Source organism: Acanthaster planci, linkage group LG02 (genome assembly GCF_054643075.1).
Source record: "Acanthaster planci isolate LZ-2023a linkage group LG02, COTS_SCS, whole genome shotgun sequence".
NCBI classification, from domain to species: Eukaryota; Metazoa; Echinodermata; class Asteroidea; order Valvatida; family Acanthasteridae; genus Acanthaster; species Acanthaster planci.
This window is the reverse complement of record NC_141778.1, coordinates 30,330,785-30,357,823: the sequence shown is the minus strand read 5'-3', so window position 1 is coordinate 30,357,823 and position 27,039 is coordinate 30,330,785. Positions and strand designations below refer to the sequence as shown.

The following is a 27,039-nucleotide window of genomic DNA, read 5'->3' as shown; positions in this document are numbered from 1 at the left end:
GGATCTCATCCATCCGGGACTGATTCCACTGCGTCCAGCAATTTCAGAGAGTAAACAGAATCACTGGATCAGACCCCGGCAATTTGACACAACCACATCCGGCGAGCGCAACGAAGTGGCAGCCTGCATGCGTAAAATTGTTCAAATGGAGAATGCGCACACCATGTACTGGTCAACAGAGTCTTGGTACTTTTATTACTGACGGGTGCGTGGGCTGGTACTTTATGTAAATTCGTTCACGACCGGGTCGCGCCATGCCCCCGTGATTTTTTTTTTCTCGTTCACACGCACGGCGACGCCACCTGGATAATTCGAAAGCTACTTTCTAAAGGCAAAAGTGAAAAACCTACTCCCAAAAAGAGTGTATTCCTCATAAATTCACTCAAAAAGGGTGAAAACCTTTCCAAAAGACTGAAAACAACTCCAAAATATTGGAGAACCACTCCGAAAGAGTGAAAACCACTTAAAAAGATTGGAGAAGCACTCCAAAAGGCTGAAAACCACTCCAAAAGACTGAAAACCACTCCAAAAGATTGGAACACCATTCTAAAAGGATAAAAATCACTCTAAAATAAGGCGAACAATTCTTTTTTGAGTTGTCCTTTGTACGGCTCTCTATATAAACTGCAATCTTTTTGAGTGCTGTGCACTCTTTTTGAGAGAGAGTTTCCCGCCGTTGCATTAAGAGAGTACCCCGTGTAAAATAAAACAATAATCATCTTTAACTTTTTGGCCACTTTATTATATGCGTCTCTTTGTACAATTAATTGGGTCTGTGTTTTTGTGAAATTTACCACTTGATTTGTTTTCAGTCTAAGCAACGCAAAATATGCTCCAAAAACTGAGTTCGTCTTGGTCGTCAGTGTTTGAAGTCGTGAAAGCAAGCTTTGGGCGATTTTGAGTGTGTATACTACAATATTTGGACAGGCTGAGCTGGACACTAACAGAGACTCTAAAAACAGAAGTGGATGGCTTTCATCCATTCCAATGTGCAGCATGAATGAGGGTGACAGAGTTGCACAACAAGCAAAGAAACCAGAGCCTACGTTTACGTACGGTCTGTATATACGGTAGCGCGCTAACAAACGCCCCTAATTAATGGCTGACCCAAGTACATTGTAAAAGAGTATAAGGTGTTCTTTAATCTCATGGACTCTAACCTAAAACACTGACATAGAAATTGATAGATTCGTTTAAGGAAATTTTTCTAGGAATCAAGCCCTAATTCCATAAGGACGATATGCACAGAGCCTGGACATATGGCACAAGCCGTGTGGGGGAAGGAGGGGGTAATTCCACTAGAAACCGCTGAGCTACAAACAGATAAACAAAAGTGGGAGTTGACCCGGATTTACCTAATATAGACTGCTGCGGTTCTGACCAATATTTCCCGACATTTGACCCTGAAGGAGGGGGGGGTGGAATCCGGCGTCCTCGACATTTTTCACTGATGTGGCCACACTGACACTTTTTGGGGAGCGAAGCCTTTAGGACACTTTAATAGCATTTTTGCGGTCATTTTGACACCTATTTTGTGAAAATCGAACACAGAGGTACCGTTCTTATGCAGCGCCCGTTTTTCCAAGACAGCCTGTCAAAAATGTTCCCACTGCAGTGCTCAGTGCAGTGCATGCACGCAGGCTAACGTGCATGAAGCCTTGGACTTCAAAATGGTCGTAACAACAAAACCATACATGTCTGATTGAGTTCGAACTTCACGTTAATTTTGTAATGATATGGAATGTCTTTACATGAATGCCAAGTTTTAAAAAAATCGAGCGCGGCAAAGCCGAGTTCGGCAGGGGGAGGACCCCCCCGCCCACAGACACACACCGTGAGATGGGCCAAAACAACCCGGCTCGTTAAGGATTCACCACTGGCCGTGTTAACGTGGTATAGAAATTTTAGCATAGTTAATCCTTATATATATTGTTTTAAACTGTGCACCTATTTCGCGGTTTGCGCTGAAAATATACATGCACTTTCAGACCATTTTTGAGCGAGAGAGATAGATTTGACGACAAATCGATGCAACGAGTCTCCCCATAGACAACTTTAATAAGGGTCTTCGTTTCCACTGCCCCCGACCAAGGACATGCCAGAGTTCCTGTGTCAATCAGTGGCCCCAAAGTCAAATTGAGTACAAAGTAACATTATTTTGAGCCTCGGCACTGTACAGGTACAATTCGGCAAATCAATTTTGCTTCACTATGCATCCGATGGAAACCAAACTTGCATTAAAAACGGTTTCTTATGACTTATTCTCGAATATCACAGTACAAAGATTGAAATATACTTGGAAACAAACGATAAGCCTTCAGCCTTCGCAAATAGCGCTGGTACTTCCAACGGGATAAAAAAGTTGCCTGATCGTGGTCAAACAGACGCAAAATTCATCATAAAAGAGAAAAACCCCTAAAGATTCGATTTTTGACACTATAAACCGACACTCAAAAGTCCTTGCGTATGCTCAACTTGCACAAACTTCACTGAACCACGTAATATTAATTTGTTTTCATGAACTGTATTACCGAGCACGCATTCGGTGCATTTTTCTTTTTGCATTTTTATCCTATTTATTCCAGGTTCAATATTTCGATGGAGTTATTCGTGGGAAACCTTTTCAAGCAAAGGGCATCGGCCCCATCAATCAGGTGTACGTCTCAGCTCCATGGAAACCCAACGTACTCTACAGTATGTCAATGTTCACAGCGCATGAGCACACTGAGTTGGTCAACTTCTCGTGTAATGTCTGCCGTGGGTGCAGGAGCATGTGCAAGAGAAGGTCAGGCATTGCTGCACCATCCAGAGTTCGTTCGGCCCGGGACGTCATGTATAACATGTAATCCGTAAAATATACGGAAAATTGGTTTTTAAATGTTTATTGTTTATTTCAGGCCAAAAAGATACTTTTCTACTTCTGTTTACGACGGTCTTTGCAGCACACTGACGACGCGTGAAATCGGCCTCCAAGGACGCCTGATGACCGTGACCACGTACGTCGGAAAACAGTGCCTTTTGACTATAAAACTATGTAAAGTGTACCTTTTACAAACATCGGCAAAAACAACGGCCGTTTTAAGAGCCACACATAAAAAGAGATTAGAATTTACTTTATCAATAGTAAAACTACTCCATTTTACCAAGAATTTACTCTATTAGGCCCTACTAATATTAGAGTTTTGGAATGTCAAAGATACAACAGTCAAAAATATAAATATACCACACAGAGCCACTACATGTAATTACAAATCGTCACCGACAGTATGGACTGACACTCAGTTGTAGGTGGGTGTCAGTTCGTGAAAACTGTGCTATCAACAATTTCGATTCACGAACCAGCCCTTGCATGGTTGTGCGCGTGCACACCGGACATTAAGCGAAATATTTTCGACATCACGAAGTTACACCCGAACTTGATACGGCAATTCAGGACAGAAAAAAATAATTTGCAAGGTTTGACATTTTAATCCATCTATATACTTGCTGCTTTACCCCAAAATTTCATTAAAATTCGTTTTACGTGGTGGATTTAAGATCGGTATCAGTTCGTGAAAACGAAAATGATGCCTCGGTTCACCAAAATGTGCCAAAAAAAAGGATAAATAAATAAACAATGAGATCACCTCGCGCATGATTTAGTGTCAGTTCGTGGTGTTGGTGACGCATTGATAAGCTTAAAGTGTAATCATTCGACAGCACCGACACCCAAATGGACCTTTAGGCCCTACACGTAACAGCTCACATCCTGGTATGTTTGACAAGCTATAGCTGGCGTAACACTTGGTCGGTGTGGCGAGTTAGCCACAAATTACCCAGTTTACCACGAAATCCGCGGTTTATCACAAAATTCCTAGTAATTCAACTCAGTGCCAAGAGCGTACGGCTATAAAATACGATCGATCCATAGACTTTCGATCATTGCAAAAGGAGTTGCTAAGTTAAAGATCAGTGGCTCTGCTATTATCGCGTGTGGTGGGTTTCTCTATCGATTCAACTGTCAAACCTCGAGATGAATTCATCCTGTGCAACCCTGTGCGTGGCTGCGGCGACTCTCCTGTTTTTCGTCGTCGAAATGGTAAGCATCGACTCTGGTTCTTGGCCTGTAAGTGATGCGGTGTCGAGTGGCGAGTAACTTTCGACTACATCCAAACGAAATTTCACTCCAGCTGCCACTGACAGGCTATTTTCTAAAATCAGAAAAGTGGCCCCATTTTTTGTGAAAAGATCACTCTTTTCAGTTAAGGTGGTATTCTGATGAGAATAGGTGGCTTTGGTGTGTGTTTTTGAGTTTGTTTCTGCATTCAATTGGGGACCCTGAACAATAGCGGACAATAAGATCCCCGATTGACAGAGGGTCCCCGATTGACAACTGTGTACAAAACATATGGGTGGTCTTCTAAAACAGTTAAAGTACAAACAAAAGAGGAACAATAGGGGGTCCCCAGTTGCAGGCAAATACACACTTGTATGCGTGTGTGTGTTCCACTTTCTTGAATTTCTTTCTTGAATTCTCTTTGTCGTGGTCAGAGCGCGGTAAACATCGACGGCTACGCGAGTTCAAGTGACTGCAGTTCAAATACGGACCCGGTTAGGGGAAGGTTCAGCATGTACCCAACGGGTCCAAACAGCCTCGTCGCGTACGGGGAGGCAACGGTAGACGAGGAACTCACCTCACCCTTGAAAGCAACTTTGAAGGTACAGAAAAAGGTGAGTAGACGTGTGTCTTCCTTTTGGGGAGGCGGCGGCGCGGTGCCAATTATCTGGTGCCTCTCCCATCCTAAACCTGTTTTCATGTTCCTTTCAAGGCAAATGCACAAACTGGCTTAATTTTTTGATTAAAACAAAACAATATCAAACAAAAATTCATGTCCGATCTCATGAATGCGTACATGCATGTAGCAGCGTACATGACTCTCACAAGGAGAACCCGATGAAGTCGCTCACGAGATGCAACCCGACTGTCGTGGTGGTGGTTTTTGACTGAACGGTCCGAGCAAAGGGTTGGCTGGACGGCCAATACGCTAGCATCATGACAGTACACGGTGGGAAAAGTACAGTCAAAAACTGTTTTTCGACTGCGCCATTGATACTTGGGACAACCAGGACAACCAAGACAACTGACGACGCATGCCACTATCAAAGTGAAAAGCCGCTGAAACATTCATAAAACTGAAATGTAATTTGCTGTCTTTTCAACTGTGATCATCAGGTATTGTGGTGGTGGGTCACAGCGAAATCTCTGTCTTATGACGACGTCTGCCAATTCCTACAGCCAACTAATGCCACCCAGTCCAACTCATGTCCGCCAACACTCCAAAATCTACCGTCATGCAACTGTCCGCTCCAACAGGTAAATGCTGCATTCACAATAACGACACAATAAAAATCTTTATAAATAAAACTGTTTTGACTACATGTAGATTGACTTGAGACACCACAAAGTTTTGTCAAGGCATAAACTATTATCTACAATTATCCCTTGTTCGTTCTTTATCCTGGTTGGCTGACACACGGTCACGTGGGGTTCTCTATTATGGGCTTGCTCATGAAACTTGCGTCACCCTGAACTGGACCGTGCCAAGACATCGCGCATGCGTAACTCCCGAGGTGCAGTGACCAGTCGGACATAAAGTTTGACTGGTTACAGCGCCCTCACAACCGATTACGTTCACTAGCGTACGTCCACACATCCCCAGCCCTCGGGCGCGGCGCGCGAGAGACCGCGGTATAGGGTCCTATTTCCCTTAGCCTTCTGCCTCGGGAAAAATGACCGTGAAATATTATACATGTATTGGTAAGTGTGAGCTTTTAGTTTTCCGGCTTTACCCCAATTGGTTTCGAAGTGTGACACAGCTCCATAGAAAACCTTTACGATTTGTCAAGCCTTTATGGAAGCGACCTGGTGGTGATGCAGTTACTGCCTGTTTTGTGGCATTTCGGGGGGGGGGATATAACCCGATTTACCATTTTTTCTTCATTTTTTGTGGCAATTTGCTTTCTTCAACAGGGCACGTACAGCGTGCAGGAGACTACATTCGACACCTCTTCGATCGAAATTAGTGGCCCGTCTTGGCTAGTGAGTGGCAGCTACTATGCAAAAGCCGTACTGTCCACAGGTGGACGTCAATTAGCGTGTAATGAAATCTACTTCGGTTTATAGAATCATATATTAGAAGCCATTACAGCGGTGGCACGTGGACAGGTGGTACGCACGCGTTACATGCCTCTTCGACCAATAGGGTGTCGTGATTTGCCAACTGCACGCGCGCGTCAAGCTGAAGAATGGACGTCAGTGCGGTGCGCGTCTAGGCGGATTAGGCTCTTTTCCAATACTCGACTTGAGCTCCGGTCTCAGGCTTCGTTCCCAAAACCAATCCCCAAATGTGGGCCTGAAGCGTTTAAATTAAATTGGATTACTGTAATTTCTGGCTCTCTTGTATCTTATTTGATGTTTTGTGGCACTATTAACCTACTGATTACTGCGCTTACAGCTTCAACGTCAGCTAGTTAAAAAACAGATGAAGCCTGAGACGGAGCCGAAGTTGAGTATTGGAAAACGGCCTTAGTCTATACGCTGCAGGTGACGTTATGCCTGTACATGTTTTGAGGTCCTCGGACGTTAGATAGTATCTTCCTTTTGTTTTTTTGGTTAGCAATACAAAAATATGAACAACAAATAAGGCAAGTTTTTGTAAGTATCTGTAAACCCGGTTTACTTTACATCTGTAAAGAACCCGGTGCACTATCAGCCAAAAGCGCTCGTTGTTAACTTATTTCAATCCAGTTCGGCTCAGGGCCATCTGCAAATTATTGTCCATAATATATCGTGCTACCCGAGAAAAAACAATATTTAACAGTTGAAGTTAAAGTAAAGTTCATTAACAATTAGAGTTCGAAGAGTGAGAATAAGAAGACTGAAATTATTCTCTTCGTGCCATTTGCATACCTCTACGTTTTCAGGAATTGTGTTCCTGGATTGACCTGAGTCAAAAGTGTATAAAGTAATTGATGAGAGAATTAATTTAACTGCTTACCTTTCCGTTTTAAGTATCATATTTGGGTGTTTTGTGGAGATTTTCAGTGACATAAAAAAGAAGAAAAACAGCCAGATGATGCCGAGAGGATCTTTGGCGAATGAAAAGAATTACCAGTTAAAAAAATCAAAACAAAAGAATTTGTAGCATAAGAACGGCACAAAACACCTGAATTTATTGTGTCTGGCATTTTACACTGAAAATCAGCTCGGTTCTGTGAAGAGATTGTAAAACTGTAAAAGTCAAGCTATGAATTGAAAGATACGGCTTATTTCAAAAGACCTGTACTGCATGGCTGCATAATTATGACGGTCAAACATATTGAAGTCACTGATTATGAGTAAAGGTGCACTCACAATTAAGCAATGTTGGGCCTCTTGCTGTAAGAAATATACAAGTGGCCACATGTACTGTGTCTAGTAAGTCAGAGTCGCCCTGCAGGAAATAAAACAACCAACAGTTGGCAAAATGAATTCCTACATTGAATTTTGCATGTGTCCTTTGTCTTGATCTTTGATGGGAAGTGTTGACCATGCTTTGCCCATTGCAAAGTCACAGCCATTTACAGTGAATCACTTTCTTTTTGGCTGTCAAAAGCCCGTCAGATGCAACCGCTAAATTCACTCCCTGAAGCGAAATTTACAAGCCTGTGGGCTCAGAGTACAGGAGAAACCAGCATTTGGATATTATCATAAAGAAACACTGCACTGACACTTTTTTGGGTTAACCCCCCCCCCCCAAAAAAAAAAGAAAAGTGGGAAGATATTTCTGGAAATAAAGGGGGAGGAAAGGAGAAACTTGAAAAAAAAAGATAAAAGGGGAAGAAAACCTTTCCATGAAAACATTGCACAACAGAGCACCAAAGTGAATACATCACACACCCAACTATGTGTGCATGAGAGATACAAAAAACAACATGAACCAATAGCTGTGTGTACTCCATCCATACCCTCCACAGTCCACACCTCCCGGTCAAAATGACGTCCAACTTATTGGGCCCTCTTCCATAGGCGAAAGCAAAGGTTCACTGTGAATCATATTGCTGACGGAGGTAGACAGGATTGCGATCAACATTTTTGTGGAAGACAAGTGCAAAGAATTCAGCTCCCACTGTACACAGGAAAGTATTTTTACTGCTTATTGGGCGGATTTTCCCAACCTACGAACTAGACATTTGTAAAGTACAGACACCTTAATATAATTATCAAATGAAATAAAACCTTTGTTAATTCATGCTTGTTTACAAACTTAGTAACATACGGGTCCCATACGTTACTGAGTGTATTAAACAGCATTAATTTACAGCTTAGTATTCCACTTGATATTCTGTAAGATTTGAAACTTTCCATGGCGGAAATAGTACATAGGGTAAGGATTTGCGGGTACACCGTAAGAAGAGGTGGGGTTCTGAAAAGGACCGCTGGGTGTTAACTCGACATTTCGACCAGGATGCTCTTGCCATTCTCAGGAGAGAGATAGATCCCATGGTGTACCCACAAATCCTTTCATTGGATATTCTATCGTGTGTATTTTTTGCCACAATTCATAAAATTCTGGAGCCTGATGCAGCGACCTTTGCAAAGTGATCAATTATATCTTATCTGTCCGCATGCCAAGGTGACCTTGACCATTGAGAGGTACAGGTTGGCGCGGAAGTATTCTTGCAGAGTTCAAAATTTGCATTATTTGACCACTGGACTGCATCATGTGATCACACAAGTCCATCACTTTTAGTCCTTGTTTTGGGTAGAATCATTTTGCTTGCTCCACATGAACATTTGAAACAAAACAAAATAAAAAAACAACACACAAAACAAAACATAGTTACAGAAATCAGAAACTTTCTTTATATTGGCACTTTTAGAGGCATGTATAAAATTTAAAGAAGGCTTGAACAAATAAAAAGAAAAAAAAAACATGGCACCATTTGCATACACGCCCATCAAATCAAACCACAAAGCTTTAGCTCTCACAGGTATCCTCCGATTTCAATAAAATTTCACATACACCTAGGGAGTTTAATAAACTCAAGGCACTTGAAGCAGCTTGTCATTGCTTCCAACAAGTAACATGAATAATTGAATACCAGCCCCCTGATAGTCCTGCTCAGAAATACATGTCATTGTGGTAAATTTTCCAAAGACTGTGGTCTGGTGACTTTTTCGCTGAAATTCCAACTGAGATATGAAGTTATCTCCTTGTGAGCGTTTAACATTAAACAAACGGCACTGTGTGTAGTCTGGTCATAGCAACACAGGACAAGAAATACATGGGTCATAAATTGGGGGGGTCCAAAACTGTAACATTCTTGTGTCCCTCGTACTTCTGACCCATGTAATTTGATCTGGAAATATCAATGAAACTGACTTCAAATATTTTTGTTTGGCAAATACACTCATTCACTCTTTCAAATCAAAAAATGTCAAAACTTGCAAAATCAAGTTAAGTGAGACCGGGACACAAAAAAATTTATAGGATGACCCACAGGCATTCACTCCAGATATATTCACACTAAAATGCACATTCACAGGCCTGTGAGTTATAGAAAAACAACATATGATAAACGCTAAAAAAAAAAAAGCAAATGCACAAGAATATGTGGTATTTCGTAGGTCTGAACATTAATACAGGGGCAAGGAACCCGAGTACCGTGCCAAATTACCTAACAGTCAGCGAATGAAAGTGCTCATAGTAAATGTATAGACCTGCTCACTAAAGCTATACCTGCCACTACACTGACTTACAGCTATTTTGGATTTAAAAAAATGTTACGTGGCTTTCTGAACTCAGTGGTTGGACACTACCGTGGGGTACAAATTTCTGTGGACCACTGAACCCAACTCTTTTTGAAAAATGTGTCCTTTTCTTGGCAGACCGACGCACGTTTCTGTCTGTATAGGCCCTTGCAAGAAAACACAGGTATTCAAGACTGGTGTCGGATGTGAAATGCCGAAGTCACTTTCTCTAGTTGGCAGAGGTGGTATCACTGGTGGTGTGAACCACTGTACTGTCATATGACACATTACACAAAGTGGAATGCCTACAGATAGCAATGCAGCCAATTAACAACATCACATTACAAGAACTTAAAAATGTATATTTTAAGTGCTGGGATCAGCATACACAAGCTGAAAATATAGAAAGAATGTTTGCAACATCAGACTGGAAATATCGGAAGTCAGACTAGAAATGTCGGAAGTCAGACTAGAAATGTCGGAAGTCAGACTAGAAATGTTGGAAGTCAGACTAGAAATGTCGGAAGTCAGACTAGAAATGTTGGAAGTCAGACTAGAAATGTTGGAAGTCAGACTAGAAATGTCGGAAGTCAGACTAGAAATGTTGGAAGTCAGACTAGAAATGTCGGAAGTCAGACTAGAAATGTTGGAAGTCAGACTAGAAATGTTGGAAGTCAGACTAGAAACATCGGAAGTCAGACTATATAATGTCAAGGATTAAATTGCTCGAAAGCTTTAAAAAATAAAGAAAAAAAGCACGAAGTTTTGAGTATGCAAAATATGATGGGATATCACAGTTATGCTATGTGATATCTACCACATATGTTGTAATCTTTGTACATTTACATTTCAAAATTACAAAAAAAGTTAAAGACACGAGATCAGAAGTGTCAAATGGTTTTGAAGTTATTCTTGAGTTTTATCAGAAGTCATTTGAGGATGGTTTGATTACCCCACGGCCAGGCCTTCTCATGGTGAAACAGTCATCTGTCATCAGCCCACGGCCTGCAGTGTAGCAATCTCACGCCGGGAAACAGTGGACTTGTATCTGGCGGAAAAAAAAAAAGATATTTTCCAATATTACTAAACTGCCTACTCGGAACCTTCCTGAATCCTCCAAGACGGTCACCATGCAGTAAGCCAATCTCACCGTACTGGATGCTTCTTGCAGGCAAGTCTCACACTGCAACACACAATCACTTTTTGCAATCCTTCAAAAATTTCCTAAGTTGGATTTTAAAAAACAGAAATCATGGCAGGTTGGGGGCTCAGACCATGCACTCATGCTCACACCTCTCACTCAAAGGGGCTTGAGGCAGATCGTAACCAACCACTGGCTTAAAGTCAACCTAAGTATGTGCCCCATCAGGTGAAAACAACTAGTTGTGCATTCCGTGCATCAAGTGAGAATCAACCAGTACACTCTTGCAATGATTGCTGTTAAAAACTCATGATGTGGTATGTTACCATCACATGAATTGGACACAACCATTTTGTGCACATTCAAATGAAAAGTAGTTGTTTCATGCTCTATTAAAGAGTGCATCAGCTCAAACAATGAGTCCTTAATAACTGGCTTGATGAGCCATTCATTGCCATCTACAATTTTCATGCCATGTTCCTCTGGGGATGCCAATGTGCATTTGGCACAACTTACTCATCATTCTTGGTGACACGGTAGAAGTAGTCGGCATAGTCCGAGTGACCCAGGAGCTCCACAAAGTCCTCATCGTGGGTGATGATGATCAGCTGGAAGTTACGCTGCTGCTCCCGACTCTTAATGATGCTGGATGAACGAAGAAACAAAATGCCACTGCGTTTAGAGATGGTGGTGAATTATACCAAGGCTGGGTGCTTTGGTGATGTTTGACTACTCTGGTCCCCCGCCCCTCCAAAAGTTAGTAATTGGTGGTTATGTGTTAGATTGGAAACTAATACAGTGCGGTGTTGTTCATTTTTCTTCTTGTATGTGAAATATCATAGATTTGCACTACGTCTTCAACGAGCTTTATGGAGGCTCAGAGGGGGCCCCCCGAAATCTGGCAAACACCTGAGATCATGCATAACTGTACAGCTGGAGGATTCTATATAACAGGTTTTGCCCTTACCCAACGTATATCAATAAGCACTGTATGCTCAGTGCTTGTCCGAGAGCTTGCGAAAAAAAACCTCACAAGCTTACTCGGGTGGGACTCGAACCCACGACCTCCTGCCTACTAGTGCAGATGTCAAATACATCTTGAAAATAGTTCGCGGTACCCGCTGCTTCATTTGACTCGGACCGGCCAGCCGACCCCGGCAAGCTCAGTGGTCGAGTGGTTAAGACATCTGCACTAATAGGTAGGAGGTCGTGGGTTCGAGTCCCACCCGAGTAAGCTTGTGAGGTTTTTTTCGCAAGCTCTCGGACAAGCACTGAGCATACAGTGCTTATTGATATACGTTGGGTAAGGGCAAAACCTGTTATATATAATTAACATCTCCCCAATGCAAAAAAAAAAATACATCTTGGAGGATTCTAGTCAATCTGGCACCTGCGGCTGGAATAGGGCATCGTTTCAAAACTAAAATGGGGTGAGTTTACTGTGAACACATTGAACACATGTGAAAGGTTTAAAGTGAGACATATTTATTACACAACACACAGGTCAAACACAAGAGGCCCAGCTTGGGTTCAAGTCCCAAATTGTCTCTAAAATCATCCACACCCAAGTGTTTCCACTCTGGCGGAAATCTGTGAAGATCAAGAGCAAACGAGAGATCTCCGTCCGTCTTGACAGCGTGAACTGTACTCACTCCACCAAGGCCTGGGCCAGGCTCTCAATGTTCTCTTTGTCCAGGTTGGTGGTGGGCTCATCCAGGGCTAGAATGCCACAGCTCAGGCAGAATGTCTCGGCTAGTGCCAGCCGGATGATCAAGGAGGCCAGGACCTGAGTGAGAACCAGTCCCAGATACAACTTTCAGGACCAGTGGTACACGGACAGCAGGCAGACTGAGAATGTGTGATGAAGGCATGGAAGTATCCAAAACGAATGTGGCCAGGGCCTAATTTCACGGCACTGCTAAGCAAACAAGTTTACGCTAACAGAGGCCCTGCGTATTTCACAGAAACCGTAAGCAGTATGCACAGCAAATGGATCCAGGAGTAACACACACAGGTATGGGAAGTTACTCTAGCCACATGACCAGCAGCTGTTACGCGTTCCTATGTTCTTCCCGGTCAAAGCTAGTTGATTCCAAAATGGCCGGTCGAGTGTAACACGCACCCACTGCCTCCAACTATTACCAATACAAAACAAGTGTGAAAATGTCCATCGCTTTCAACAGCTTGAATGCATTTGGCAACCGTCATCAATGCATGACCTCCTGGTCAGGCCAGCCCAATTTACCCACGATTGTTTGATTATTACCAAAGCATAAGCACAGCCCTTTAAACTGTAACAAACTGCTGGTAAGAATGCGGGCAGAAATCGCATTCCCGGTCTCAGATATCAGACGGGAAGTGCCTTGGGACATCATGGGTACTTTGGGTGCTCTTTTCAAGCCCAGGTGATTCATGGTGCCAATGGCTTCACCACTTCAAAGTGACTTTTGCATATTCAAACCATGGGTCTCTTTGAAATCACCAAGGAGATACAACAACTCTGTATGGACATTTCTGTGTTCAAAACGCATGGAAACAGAAATTGTCGAAACTACTGGACTTAGCTGAAGGGTCTCTTTTATTGTCACCTTTTGACTTTTGACAATTGTTTGAATAACTTTGGTGCAAATCACTTCCATTCATGGAACTTGACAAGAAAGGTGTGCTGACCTTTTGACCAGCGCTACAGCGCCCTCTCATGTCTAGCGATGTCTCCCCCTTCACCATGACAACCTGACCAAGACACAAGGTGGAATGAAACAAAGGGTCAAAGGTTAATTATTAAGAAATAATATTAAAACAACGGGCAAAATAATAGAACAGAAAGAAAGGCACTTCTTGGCTGCGCACAAACAATTAACTTAACTTTAGCCTTGTGAAAGCCAGCATCTCAGAACTTTTTCATCAAATGACCGGAGTGAGGATGTGTCTATCAGGGAAGCATCAGTCTTAGGGATTGGTCATGTTACCTTGTCCCTTGTAGGTGACTCGCCACAGGTCTCTGATGATCTTGTTGATCTCAGCCATCTTCATCTGGTGGTAATTCATGATTGCTCTGAAAGGGCACAGAAATTCAGCCAATACACTCACTAAATGATGCTCCTGACCAAAGACCACTTCAAATTGCATTAATGTGCGACTCATTTTGTTTTAAATGCTTGTTTGATTAATGAGTAACAGTAAGTGGATTGATTTTAGCCTGGCCCTGCTTAATTCTGACTGATGGGATTGTCTATCACTCTGGCAAGATTTTTGGTTGGATTTTATTTCACTGACTTGAAATTTGTAGGTCTTCAACATCTTTTAAAACACTTGGTGTCATTACCTACAAAGTAATGACAGGAATGCATTTCCTCTGGACCTACCTGTTCAATGCCTTGGAATACTTGTCCAGATCATCATTGGCAATATCTGTAGTCTGTAATGTGCAAAATCGGAAATGCACCCTTGAAAAGTGAGGTGTCATTAACTGACAATTATTACATTAAACCTTTTTTTGAGAGGGGGAAGCAATTAGTTCGGATATTTTTAACTCTCGAGGAAGTCAGTATTTGTGTCCTCCGTGAAAGTGAGTCAAAAGCCACTCATGAGTTTTAGTTTGTATACAGGCTTTGCGTGGTAGCCACCTTGCAAGGCAGTTCTTTTGTTCCACAGGGAAATCTCTTGTGTCCATACCCTATGGAACAAAAGCACTGGCCTCCAAGATGGCAGCCACTGCAAAACCTCTATTGGAAAGAGCAAACTGAGCTCTTTGTCTGATGTATCACTGTTTGGTATCCTCATGAAAATGGATATTACGAGGATGACAGATGGTGAGGATCGATATTGTTTATACTGTAAAAGACTCTTTTCAAGGGCCTTAACTCAAAAAAGTCAGGGTGTGGGTCATATTTTACTTAATACATTCTTGAACCCTTCTTCCACAAGATTTTTACATCATCTGGAATGGTCCACAATAATTTCTCATCTCCTGAATGTGTTGATTCTCCACAAAATTCAGCAGAAAAATGCACCCTGTGGTGCTTGCACACTTGACATGATCATGGTCAATTTCACAGCAGTACTTAGTCTTGGATCCAAACGTTCTTAGCTGTTGTTCCGAGCGGAACTGGGTGCTGCACAACACATGCAGTGTTAGTAACACTGTAGCTTGTCGACAGAGGGCATTTTCATCTATGAATTATGAATATGAATTTCAATGTCACGTCCATGTATTATGTCCATCTCGCGGCTGGTACGCGTCAAAAGAGGGCACTGCCATGGACGTGGCTCACGCAACGTGGACTGCACTGACTGTTTAGATAAGTCAGATAAGTCATATTATGATACATGCACAAAATTACATGGTCAGTTTCCGGTAATACACAGGTGTATCAAAATTGCAAATTTGGCGGAAATTTTAGAGGTGATATTGGAATGGCAGAAACGAAGTGAACAACTGGAAATTTTCTGCCAAAATCGGGAGGGCGGGGAGGTCTGTATTACCCACCGATCCTACTTCTTCAACATGTCCCCCATTTATGCCATATATACTGAAACTATGACACGTGACAGTGCATACCCTGAGCTGGATCATCATGTCATTGTATTTGTCATCAGCATTGTTGTACATGTCCGAGGCAAGTTCCTTCTCCACTTTCTTGACCTCTTCTTTCAGCACCACTTGCCGACCGTCCGCCTGGTTTTTCTATGGGGCCAAAAAAAAACCAACCCACACGTGCACACATACTTCTCAAACATAACGTATACGAACAAACCTGTTTTTGTGCTGTTGGGATAACTCCGAGAAAATACTCATTTTCTGCCCCGATGAACACCCAATCAAACTAGATTCCTTTACCATTTATCATTGTTTTATGGCAGACGATTCCAGCCCCAAATGCCTTTTATAAAAGAATAGGAAGGGGGGGGAGAAACTTGGTGGACCTGTGCAAGGCCACACTGTGTGGATTTCGTCTGCTTGTAGATGGGTCATTCTTTAAATGAAGGGGTCCCAAATGTGTGACATTTTTGTGCTCCTCTTACATCTGGCCAGTATAATTTGATACTGTAATACTGACATTGATATAGAACCATTTTTGTTTGGTAGGTAATCTGCATTTTTTTGAACACGAAATGTTACAGTGACACATTCATTGAAAACTGGACAAGCAGCTTTATTCAAGTCCGTTCTCCTTAGATTGCTCCAAATCAATCCACAAATGTTCCCTGCGGCCACCGAAGAATCCTTGAAGAACCCCCCCTCACGCACCCCCGACGTACCCCCTCTGAGCCGCTCAACGCACCTCTTTGTTCAGACTGCCTGCCTTGGAGTTCAGTGTTCTCTTCTCCTCCTTGACGTGTTCCTGGTCAATGCCTCCCAGCTGCTCCTCCAGCTTACTCAGGTTCTGCTGCACCTTGGTGATCTCGGTGGCCTTCTTACGCAGCTGGATGTTATCCGACAACTCTCGCTCCCTTACCTTTAAGAAACACGCATTCCACCACTCCACTGTTTAATAACCGGCAACCTGAGCTCTACTTTTATCGTAATTCATTTCCAAACTAGAATGACTCCTCATGTGTTTGTATATGATGTGCACAAAGAACACATATCAGACCTGCCAACCTGTTGGATCACAAAACTGTATTCTGAAAATTCAGAAGCCATATTTCTCATTAAAAAATCGTATTTTGCAAAAAATGAGCATATTCTTCCACATGATCATCTTGACCCCTTGTCTGGATTGGGTCTATCATAAGTCTGAGTAACTCGGACTAGATTGCGTCAACACTTCTTCATGCATGAAATAATCACACGAGAAATCCATTATCGAGGTTGAAGAGTGAAACGGCCCTATTCCCGCCTGATTTGACCACGTTTTCAAAATCTGAAATCTTGAAAAGCTCATCGCATGTCCAGGCTTTTGGAAATTCCTGGCGTGGGTTTCATTGCCTGCTTGCTGGACGGCCGTAATATGTCTCTATCTTTGTTTATTTCCGCAAATTTTTAACTTTAGGATTGGTCTTGTCAAAGATCGCATCCAAATCGGACCCTGTTTAGACAATTCACGCACAGGTGTTGCACTGACATGTTGATGAGTCCTCCCAAATTTGTTTGAAATTTCGTTAAAAAAATGAAGCAGATGAAACATGTAAAAGCCATGTAATAATGCATGACACAATATCTTTGCCCTGCACCAGTTGCCACAAAGCCCTCCATCTATCAGCAAAAGTGGAAAATTTACTAACCTTATTTCAAGCCACATATTTACGGTCACAGTAAAATGTGCTTCATAAAATACTGGAGATTGTCACTACTTTCACCGATGCACAAGCAGCTTTACAGAGTCCCACTAATGCACACATGAATATTGATATTTCATGGGCAGCCAATCACAACATAATGATTGGGTGGTTGCCAGATGCTGTTTGCACACGATGTTTGTACATGTGCGGGCCTGTACGGATGTCCATTTACATTGTACATGTACATTCGCAGCCGGTTTTTTCCTAGCATAATGCATGCTTGCAACCATTGAACTACCATTTTTTTCAGGTGTGTCCAAATTGACAAAACCCGTATTTTATGGAGGAGAAAACGTACAATCATATTTTCAAGAATTTCCCGTAGGAAATACGACTAAATTGTTCTAGTTGTCAGGTCAGTACTGCATACAGCACCTGAATGTAGCCCTGCCATCTGATTGATCTTGGATCACATATCACTGAATGGTATATTCCAACATGAGACACAGAAGTGCAACAAAAACAGAAGTTCCATTCTACTAGTAAATGGAAGTTCCATTGCTCCCGTCACAAGAAATGTCTGAACTAGTCAGTGATACAAGGGTTACTTCAGCTGATACAGGGATGAAGGCAGGCATCGTACACAACAAATAATGAATGTTTCATATTCATGCGACGGAAAGAGTACCGGTAGCTAAATGAAAACAAGAATCCATTTCCGCTTTGGGCGTGAGTTGGACCATTACATGGTCTGCGTCCCGTCTGTATATCACTGCCCACGTCCCTTCTGTATATCACTGCCCACCTGTTGCATGGCCAGATCCTCGTTCAACTGGGTAATGGTGGACGTCACGTCCTTCTTCTCCTTGTTCATCTCTGCCAGCTTGTCGTTGAGGGACGCTATCTCAGTGCGGCCTTTCTCAAGTTTCTCCTCCTTGCCACCCGAGACATAACTGCCGAGAGAACATGTGGGAAGTGAGCGATCCTGTCACAGAAAGGGAGTTAGTTGAGTTTAGCTTTCAAGCGGCTTTCACAAATGCACATTCAGGGTTCCCACACAAATCTGAAAACCAAATTCCGGGACTTTCCAGGAGAGTATGAACTGGAAGACCGCCCTAGCCACTGCTACAGGCTGACAAGAAGAAGAAAACTTAAATAGCATCTTTGTTCTTTATCACATCAAAGCAGCCAATCAAAATTAACACTTACATGATCTTGATTTCAATGACTTTTCCACAACTTTCCAGGATAACTTTTTTTTGTCGTTGAGATTTTCCACAACTGTAGGAACCCTGATATTTTGTGAACAGGATGCTTATTTTGGCCAATACAGACTACATATATCCTGGCCATTTCATTCAGGAAAGTACCAAACCATCAGCTACCCATGTGACGCACCTGTAAAGGGTATACTTTTTGATGCAGGACTAAATTGGGCTTGAACATTTTCATGAGGGAAAACTTTAAAAAAATGTGTGGGTAACTTGTCAATTACTTTTAAAGTGAAATCGCAGTACGTCTGCACTGAATTTTGGTTCATGAATCAGGCACCTTTAAAACTGTGCAAGACCCCGTGGGTGAGACACACTCAATCAAGCCTCTTTTGGTGACCTGTTGGAAAGCCATGTTTCCCTCAGCTCCTTCACCTTGGGAACACTACAGGCTGAAACTGATGAACTGGGAAAGCTGGTATTAGCCAATAGAATTCCTGTATCTGTCCAGCCCTTCTCGTCACTGCTGATGGGGGTACTTGAGTAGGGAGTGAATGGCGATACCTTTCAATGGAGGACGTGTAGGCTTTGACGTCATGCCGCTTCCGACGTACTGCATCCCGATGTGCCGCCTGCTCCTCAGACTTCTTCTGTTTCTCCTTCATCAGGGCCGTCTTGTCCTCGGTCAGTTTGTCCAACTTGCGCTGAAGACACAGGAACACAGTTGTCCGTTTTTTTAAACATGTTCGCACTGCTCAACCCTGGGCAACAAACAACTTCCACACTACTCAAATTAAAATTGCAGTTAGGTATCTTGCTTGAGGACACAGGCCTTACAACAAGGGTAAGATTTCGGGAAACCAAAAAATCCAGGAAAGAAATGTGCCCCTCTGTCTACCGCCTCCAATCCTCCGTCAGAATATTTCCACAATTTACGGCAACCAGTGGCACCTATGGTATCATTGCATGTTGATTTTTTTTTTATTAAATTACAATTATAATCATCTTCCCCTCTGATGCCTCTTTTTCCACCAAACGTTCCTGCCACAAAAATTTCAACCAATTTTCAGGCCTTGGCCCCCTGAAAGATCTCCACCACGATTAAGAACTTTGTGAGCCTTTTTGGTCAACTGAAGCAACAACTAATGAAATACATGCTGCAAAAACAAAATGGCGCATGATATTTTCTGTGACCGGGAAACTAATTGGCTAAATGTCGGATAACAGTGAATTTTTAACCAAGTAACATCATTGTTAAAATGCTTGTAGAGGGTAAGTGCAGAGCATATGTAGAAAGCTAGCAGTTGCGCCAAGTACTTACAGTTTAAACACCATATACCCCCCACAGTTCAGTGGTATTTACATTGCATTCCAGCAGGAGTAACAACACGAGAATGTGCACTCTTAACCTTAATCTTAACCTTAACTTTACTTGTTTATACTTTCAGCAAAGCCATTTCAAATAGATCATATGTACATTCTGAATACATTTTTACATAAAGTGCAGACCAATCCAGATGAATGCAGACCAATCCAGACCAATCCAGATGAATCCAAACCAATCCAGATGAATGCAGACCAATCCAGATGAATCCAGACCAATCCAGACCAATCCAGATGAATCCAAACCAATCCAGATGAATGCAGACCAATCCAGACCAATCCAGATGAATGCAGACCAATCCAGATGAATGCAGACCAATCCAGACAAAATGCAGACCAATCTCACCACTGATGACAATTCCATACAGTTAAATAGTGGATCTTGAAAATTCATGTATTTTCTGATCAAACAATGAATAACCAGAGATAAACACTTACTTCAACTGGATGGACTTGTTTTCTGGCATCCTGCAGATGACAAAAAATACAAAATGAGAATGAATAAGATGTTTTAGAGCTAAACTGAACGACTATCAAGTCTGCTTGCAAAGGTGCAACATGTCTTAACCAATAACCTCTTGTTTGTTCGACTAACCCATGTTTGCCAACAAAATTTCACAAAGTCAGCCTCTAAATGCTAAATTTGAGTCCTTCAAGCAATGTTCGTTCAACGATCAATCTGTACATAATGATCAGAATTGCGAGAGAATACATTAGTTTTTCGAATATTTCATTTTTTTTCAAATTGATTTTTTATATCACTCAGATGCACCACACAAAGGTGCAATAGAATGATTTAAAAAAAACACGACAGCCATGTGCTGCGCGACCACGGACAATGGTTGTCAGAGATGTCTGTGATCCCTCACCGTGATCTCCCGGGCGTAGCCCTGGTTGGCGGCGGCCAGCTCGGCCCGCTGGCCCTGCAGCTTTTCCTGCTGCTGCAGCTCGCCGCTCAGCCGCAGCTTCTCGCTGGTGATGCTGTTGACACTGGTGCCCAGCACCTGCAGCGTCTCGCTCTGCTGGTTGATCTGGCCCTGTTTGTGGTCAAGTGTCCGGTTGACGGTGTCACTGGATCGGACAAACCAACAAGGGGGAAAATTGTCAAAGGCGCCTGATATACTTTAGTAACAAACTCCTATGCTGGTTGTCAGAGACATCTGCAATGTCTCACCGTGATCTCCCCAGCATGACCTGACAACTGACTCCCAACCACTTTTGCTTATCTGAAATTAAAAATATGTCTTTCATGAACGTGTGCTATTGCACTTTGGCATTGACTTTGGATAGGATATTTAAAAACTAAAGATATCTATTATATATATGAATCTTCTTTGATACATGTATGTGTACGATCAGATTTCTGTGCGAGGCCTATCTTATTCAAGTAAGGCCAAAATGTTGAGGAGATTATTTCAGGAGGCTCATCACGCCATTTTTTTTTTTTTACAAAGTTTACAAAGACAACATTTTAAGAAATAGTTTCCTTTTAAGGAATTCTGTTAGCAACTTACAGCTTGATCTCCAGGTCCTGTCTCTCAGCGTTCACTTGCTGAATGGTCCGACCTGCATCTGTTCAATTATCAGAAATATTCCTGTTTTAGAACTACATTATTGTTCATCTAATTCAGATCTTGCATCTGAAAGTTATGGCTGTGGTCGGAAATGACAGTCACCTATGAAGGCCACTAGTCAGTGGCTGGAGCTGCTTCCCATAGACACATGTGCTTTTGATAGCCACAGCCAGTTAACTTAGACACTGCCTAATTATACCTAAGGTTTCTACCGCTGTGACCCCTAACCCTACAGTATAGAAGTGAATGTCATGCACAAAACTGTGAGTGTAAGAGCCATTAGCATGAGAACCAACATGCGTATGTACTACATTCAGTTGCATCACACTTCCAGGTCCAGATGACGTCATGCTTTGGTAATCTACAGCTACCCGCTTAATATACATGTACCTTCTAGCCATTTGAACCCTGACCCTTGCCCTTCAACTACACCTGCTACAGTGTCCTCTCCAATATCCCAAGGTAGCTAGCTGTCTGACCTATGACCGTTGACCTCTTACCCGCTCCTGACAGCTGCTGTGACTGCACAGCTAGCCTCCTCTCCAGATCTTTCAGTTCCCTCAGGCAGCTATCCATCTGCCAGATGTCGGGTTTCATCTCATTGGCCATGCTGACATCCACTTCCAGAATGCTCAGGACTTCTTCCTCCTGGCATATTGAAATTCACAAGACTTCAAACCACAGTTGAGTACTTTGCAAATACTTGACATTAACCACAGTTGAGTACTTTGCAAGTATACAGTAAGTGTGAAGTACTTGCAAAGTACTCCACTGGGGCTTGAAGTTCTATGTGCTGAAGCCCTTTGTACCAAAGATGTATGACAGTGTTTACTGCAATTGTTGGAATAGAATGGGGGTCATCAGTGTATACTTTTCTACCATAAGCAAAATGAGTGCGATTATCTTCATTTCAAACAGACAGTCATTTTGTGAAGCCATCGTTTTGAATCTTCCAGGGTAATTTATCATCCACGATTGGAAATGGTAGGAATGCGCCTTTCAATTTCTTGTGATCAAATGAAACTGGTTAAGTGTGCTATTCCTCCCACTGGCGCCATACAATGACCCCCACCCATTCTTTCCCATCATACACTGCATGAAACACATTGATACGTCATCAGTACACACAAGAAATCACAGAAATCACAAGCCTTCATAAGAAGCCACAATTGCTTCAGTCTCAATACCAACCTCCAGTGTTTCATCAGTGCTGTAGACGACACCATCACAAGATGACCAGATGCAAAACATTCACAAAATCACTCACAAGACTAGTCAAAGTAAACAAGTTTTATCACAGTTCGTTTGAACAGGTTGTGACTTGATTGCAGACTGGAGGTCTGGTATTGGTCTGGTGTTGGTTTAGTGATGGTCTTGTGACGGTCTTGTGTTGGTCATTTGTTGGTCTTGTGTTAGTCATGTGTTGGGCTTGTGTTGGTCTCGCGTTGGGCTTGTGTTGGTCTCGTGTTGGTCATTTGTTGGTCTTATGATGGTTTTAAGAGCTCTCAACTACAACACTATTTTTCATACATGAACTACATCAAAGATGTTCCTTTATTTTCCTGTCAATGTTGGCAGTAAAGTACTTGGTGATGGTGCTAGTTGTGACTCGTGAAAAGAACTTGCAGTGTGTATTCAACCACAAGGCTTCTTGAGCAGTTGAAACAAGAACTGCAACTATATGTTATAAAATGTTATTTTTCATGGACAGCAGCACACAGAATCAAATGTGGAATGTTGCAACAAACATAACAGGGTTTAGTTGTGGTTCATTTGAAAAGCTTGTTAACCTAGAGTTTCAGCTGCTGGAAAGAGGAAAGCCAGTGAGGAAATCTTACATCCGACAGTGCTGTCTTGAGTTTCGCAATGTCCGCATTGACGGCAGCGAGTTTGGACTTCAGCTCCGGTATCTCGTGGTCAGCCAGCTTAGTCATCTGTGGGCAATGGAGACAACAATGCCGGCAATTACCTCGTGCAGTCGATGAAAAAGGGATAAACATTTGCTGAAGGTAATGCAGTGAACCAAACAAAAACAGAAATGAAATTAATCAAGGGAAGACTACTGCGAGCGCGAAGCCCTTATGGTGTGGGGTCCACCGCCTGCTTAAGGGCCTCGGATAATTTTGGATTCTAGATGCGCTGTGGTGCAATCAGAGGCAATTCATGGCCCATTTGCCTCTAATTCATAGAAGCAAAATCTTCTCAATTATAAGGACATTTCTCATTTTTTTTTAAATTACTCTGATTTTGTTTTACTAATTAATTGGACATGTAAAACCTGTGATGTAGTTCGTTCTTCTTTCATGGAAATGTTTGGGGTGCTTCTAGTGCTTAGCTGCATGCTGTATCAATGCTTTCGCTCCAGAAGTACTTTACTTGAAATGAACACAACACCACTCACACCATGCTTCTCCAGGATCTTAAAGCTTACGAAAGCAGTTGCTCACCACATGCTCATCTTTCGTTACAGCCAGTAACAATTTGTCACACCATGACCAGCTCCACTAGTTTTTTACCGATATATCAATCTCTTTTGGGATCCGCAGTCCCCCGCTCAACAAACTTCAAGTTCTTTCCTTCTGCAATGATTTCGATTTTGTTTCACGATTGCATGTGTGTACCTACGTACAGCGCGGAACTTCGACCATGTACACGTACAGTACTTGAACACGTACCAATTTCCAAATGCCACTTCGCACATGGCTGGCCGGCCATGCGGTCTCGAGTCTCGCAGTGCTGCCAAGAATTTACGCCTCTATGAAATACGGACCCATTCGGAGTAATGCGTATGCGTATGTATGATAATTAGGAGAATGGCCAGTCATGTGAGAGGAATTAACCAATAACAGTCTAAATTCTTTGACTGAACTTAAGCGTTAATCCAAGCACAAATTGTTTCAAAGTGTCTTAGGGAAAGATTCTGCTGGGAATCTAATGTTCAATGATCCAGTTTTTACCATTTGAATAAGTTACTCCTTTCAGGTGGCAGTTTGAAGTTGATTATAGAGGGTTTGCACAGCTGCCATCATGCAGGCCAGTGCTTTTGTTCCACGGGGCATGCACAAACGAGGTTTGCCTGTGGGAACCAAAGAACTGCCCTGTCAGACTGCTACCATGCAAAGCCTCTATTTCCTGGTGAACGAGGGACCAAGAGAAAATGTTGTGTCACTCCCTTTCAAGAACCTCAAATATAACCACTGAAAGACCAATGGAAAAGAAATATCTGAGAATGATGCAGTTTTTAGAGTAAAGTAACTCCTCAGGGATTAAACTCACGCTGTCCTTGACTGGCTTCAGCTCGATCAACTTGTCATACTTAGCTCTGCTCTGCTGAATGGACTTGTCTTTCTCTGCCATCTTAGCTGGGGCCATCCGCAACTTGTCTTGAAGCTGAGCAGTAAAGAAACAGCACAATGCATACAAGACATGTTAGTCATCTGAACTTTGACCTCTACATTTTGATTCTGTGGCTTGTTTCCGCGTATGTTTCACTCCCATTCGAAGGGTGGAAATTAACGCCTTTGACTGTGTCTAGTGGTTACTTGACTGGACCCTCGTGAACGATACGGAATTGTCCTTAGCAACTTGCCAATCCTCTATTGAGCCTTCTCATTTTGAAGACTTCGTTTGTACAAAGTCAAAAAAAGATCACATTGAAACTCTTTGTATGTGCTCTAGAAAGCTTAAACGAAATAAAACACCACAGAATCGTGAAAAGAAATGCTATATAAATTGAAATATGAAACTTAGCCTCAAAGTGGTTGCTAAGATGATAAAATATTTCCATTTTCAATCGATCTCTCCGTCTTTCCTCCCACTAAATTAATCAATTTTAGAAGTTTTTCAAGAACGAGACACTGCATACTACAGGCCAGAATCTCAACTATACAGTAGAATCAGTTATATGTAGCTAGATTTTTATTACTTGAGACACTTCGGCGCAGCGCATTCTACACGTTTTACATGCACAAAACCGCTCCAGCTACGTAACGTGCCAGTACACTGTGTCCAACGGCCTGTTATATGCATACCATACATGTACATATGCATGTACATGGAAATTATGCGTCGGAGCTGGTTTATATAATGTTCATGCGATTCATGCATGTACAGGACATGCAAAACTGGGGATAAATACCTGTGAATTTCAACATTTCCTGGCAATGTTACAATGACAGATAGACCTCCGTTTCAATAATAAACTTCATGTTAACTTACTGTACTTTCATGTTAGTCTTTCATTCCCGAGTCACTGAATTCTTATGCTCACAATGCCGTAAGATTATGTAGGATAAACGAATCAGTGCTGAGTTAGGTCGATATGCAAACGCGTCCCGTCGGAAAGAGAAAAAAATCGAGCGGAAAACCGTCAGCAAATCTAAAACCTTCATATCGTTCTCCACCACAGTCCACCACTGAAAACTTCAAGAAAAATTTGAATTCTTTGTTTGTAGCCTTCAAAAATTGCATCAAAACGTAAACAAACTACCGCTTATGAAAAGAGCTTTCCACAAAAAATCACTAGTTTGACCACTCTGGTACTATTTCTCAATTTTATTTTCACAAAACACATTAGGAAAAGGCCTCATTTTACCAGGAAAATATTTTGGGCAGGGATTTTTATTTCCAAAAAGTGAAAATAAGACGTACATTTCGTGAAATGAAGCAGCTGCTTGCCTGGCGCGAATTCTCATGGCCCTCATTACGGATGTAAATGGGCCTAAAACTTGGACATGCGCAGTTAATAATTTCCTTCTGCAACATACGCGAGTGAAACTGATTTGCAGATCTTGTCGCATACAACCCTTGTACAAGTACGGTGAACTGTAGGGGACCCTGTGTGGATTACCCATGGAACGTCAGGCGGGTATACACAAAGGGGGCAGCGCTTCTTAACGAACATGACATTGAGGCATGGGTGAGAAGTTTATAGTGAAATCTGCTGTGCCACCTGCTATGCATGGAGACACCTGTGAAGGGTCCCACCAAAGCGTGGGCCAACAGACTCACCTGATGATCATTTGGGGCATCGTCTCGACCAAGGGTTCAAGTTCTTCCAACACAGCCAATGCAATATCGTATTTCCATGCATCTTACCTCCTGTACGAGTTCGTCCACCTCGCTCTGCCCGTCGAAACCCCTGTGGCACAGCGGGCACTGGGCCTCGGCCCTCTGCAGAGACCGGATGTAACGCTCAAACAGGTGGGAACTGCCAGTTAGTGCGCCCTTCTCACTGTGTACAGACAGATCACATCAATGCTGCCGTCAGCCCGACGTGAAATTACATTCATCTTTACATTCAGATCTTTCTATTCATCAGTACTGAATGAATAACATTAAAACAATACAATGCAAGGCAATACTTCTACATGTACCTCAACACAATTGACTGACATTTCTTTTCAACATTTGTGGGCGCAACATTTTTCAACATAGCTTATTGACATTTCTCACCATATGTCCAACAGGTGTTTAAAGCCGGTACCACCACAGATGGGAAAAAAGAAGTACGAATGTGTTTGATCAGGCATGCCATACCTCTATGGGTTGTAAATTGCATATGATGCAAGATACGGGGTGGAGAGAACCCCCCACCTTTGTGTTGGTCACTGTGTGATCGGAATCTCAGCAATTCTTTACAGACTTCTACGGCGGATGTGCTAGGTAACAATAGTCTAGAGTGTGTATAGGAATTGGACATGTGGGGGGTACCCATCGGCCCCATATCGTGCG

The 27,039-nt window shown here is 42.5% G+C and overlaps 2 protein-coding genes across 2 annotated transcripts in view; one reads left to right on the top strand and one right to left on the bottom strand.

Annotated features, from left to right (window-relative positions):
* The first annotated feature begins 3,936 nt into the window (after window positions 1-3,936).
* Window positions 3,937-7,510, top strand: LOC110977221 (ganglioside GM2 activator-like). Its single transcript, XM_022231139.2, has 4 exons — window positions 3,937-4,078; window positions 4,531-4,710; window positions 5,213-5,353; window positions 6,011-7,510. Exons 1-4 carry the CDS (start codon window positions 4,013-4,015, stop codon window positions 6,161-6,163), a joined length of 540 nt encoding a protein of 179 aa, XP_022086831.2. The 5' UTR covers window positions 3,937-4,012; the 3' UTR covers window positions 6,164-7,510.
* A 1,351-nt stretch (window positions 7,511-8,861) lies between these two features.
* The window catches only part of LOC110977216 (DNA repair protein RAD50-like), a 57,912-nt gene continuing 39,734 nt past the window's right edge, over window positions 8,862-27,039 (bottom strand). The window contains exons 25-41 of the mRNA XM_087132615.1: window positions 26,404-26,539; window positions 24,583-24,696; window positions 23,145-23,240; window positions 21,807-21,954; window positions 21,247-21,304; window positions 20,602-20,803; window positions 20,171-20,200; window positions 18,914-19,053; window positions 17,944-18,091; window positions 16,199-16,372; window positions 15,475-15,600; window positions 14,279-14,331; window positions 13,883-13,968; window positions 13,584-13,672; window positions 12,566-12,699; window positions 11,430-11,558; window positions 8,862-10,820 (exon numbers count right to left, since the gene is read on the bottom strand). Of these exons, the coding sequence (XP_086988741.1) occupies window positions 10,766-10,820; window positions 11,430-11,558; window positions 12,566-12,699; window positions 13,584-13,672; window positions 13,883-13,968; window positions 14,279-14,331; window positions 15,475-15,600; window positions 16,199-16,372; window positions 17,944-18,091; window positions 18,914-19,053; window positions 20,171-20,200; window positions 20,602-20,803; window positions 21,247-21,304; window positions 21,807-21,954; window positions 23,145-23,240; window positions 24,583-24,696; window positions 26,404-26,539 (1,918 nt within the window). The 3' untranslated portion in view covers window positions 8,862-10,765. The remainder of the gene's footprint in view (window positions 10,821-11,429; window positions 11,559-12,565; window positions 12,700-13,583; window positions 13,673-13,882; window positions 13,969-14,278; window positions 14,332-15,474; window positions 15,601-16,198; window positions 16,373-17,943; window positions 18,092-18,913; window positions 19,054-20,170; window positions 20,201-20,601; window positions 20,804-21,246; window positions 21,305-21,806; window positions 21,955-23,144; window positions 23,241-24,582; window positions 24,697-26,403; window positions 26,540-27,039) is intronic.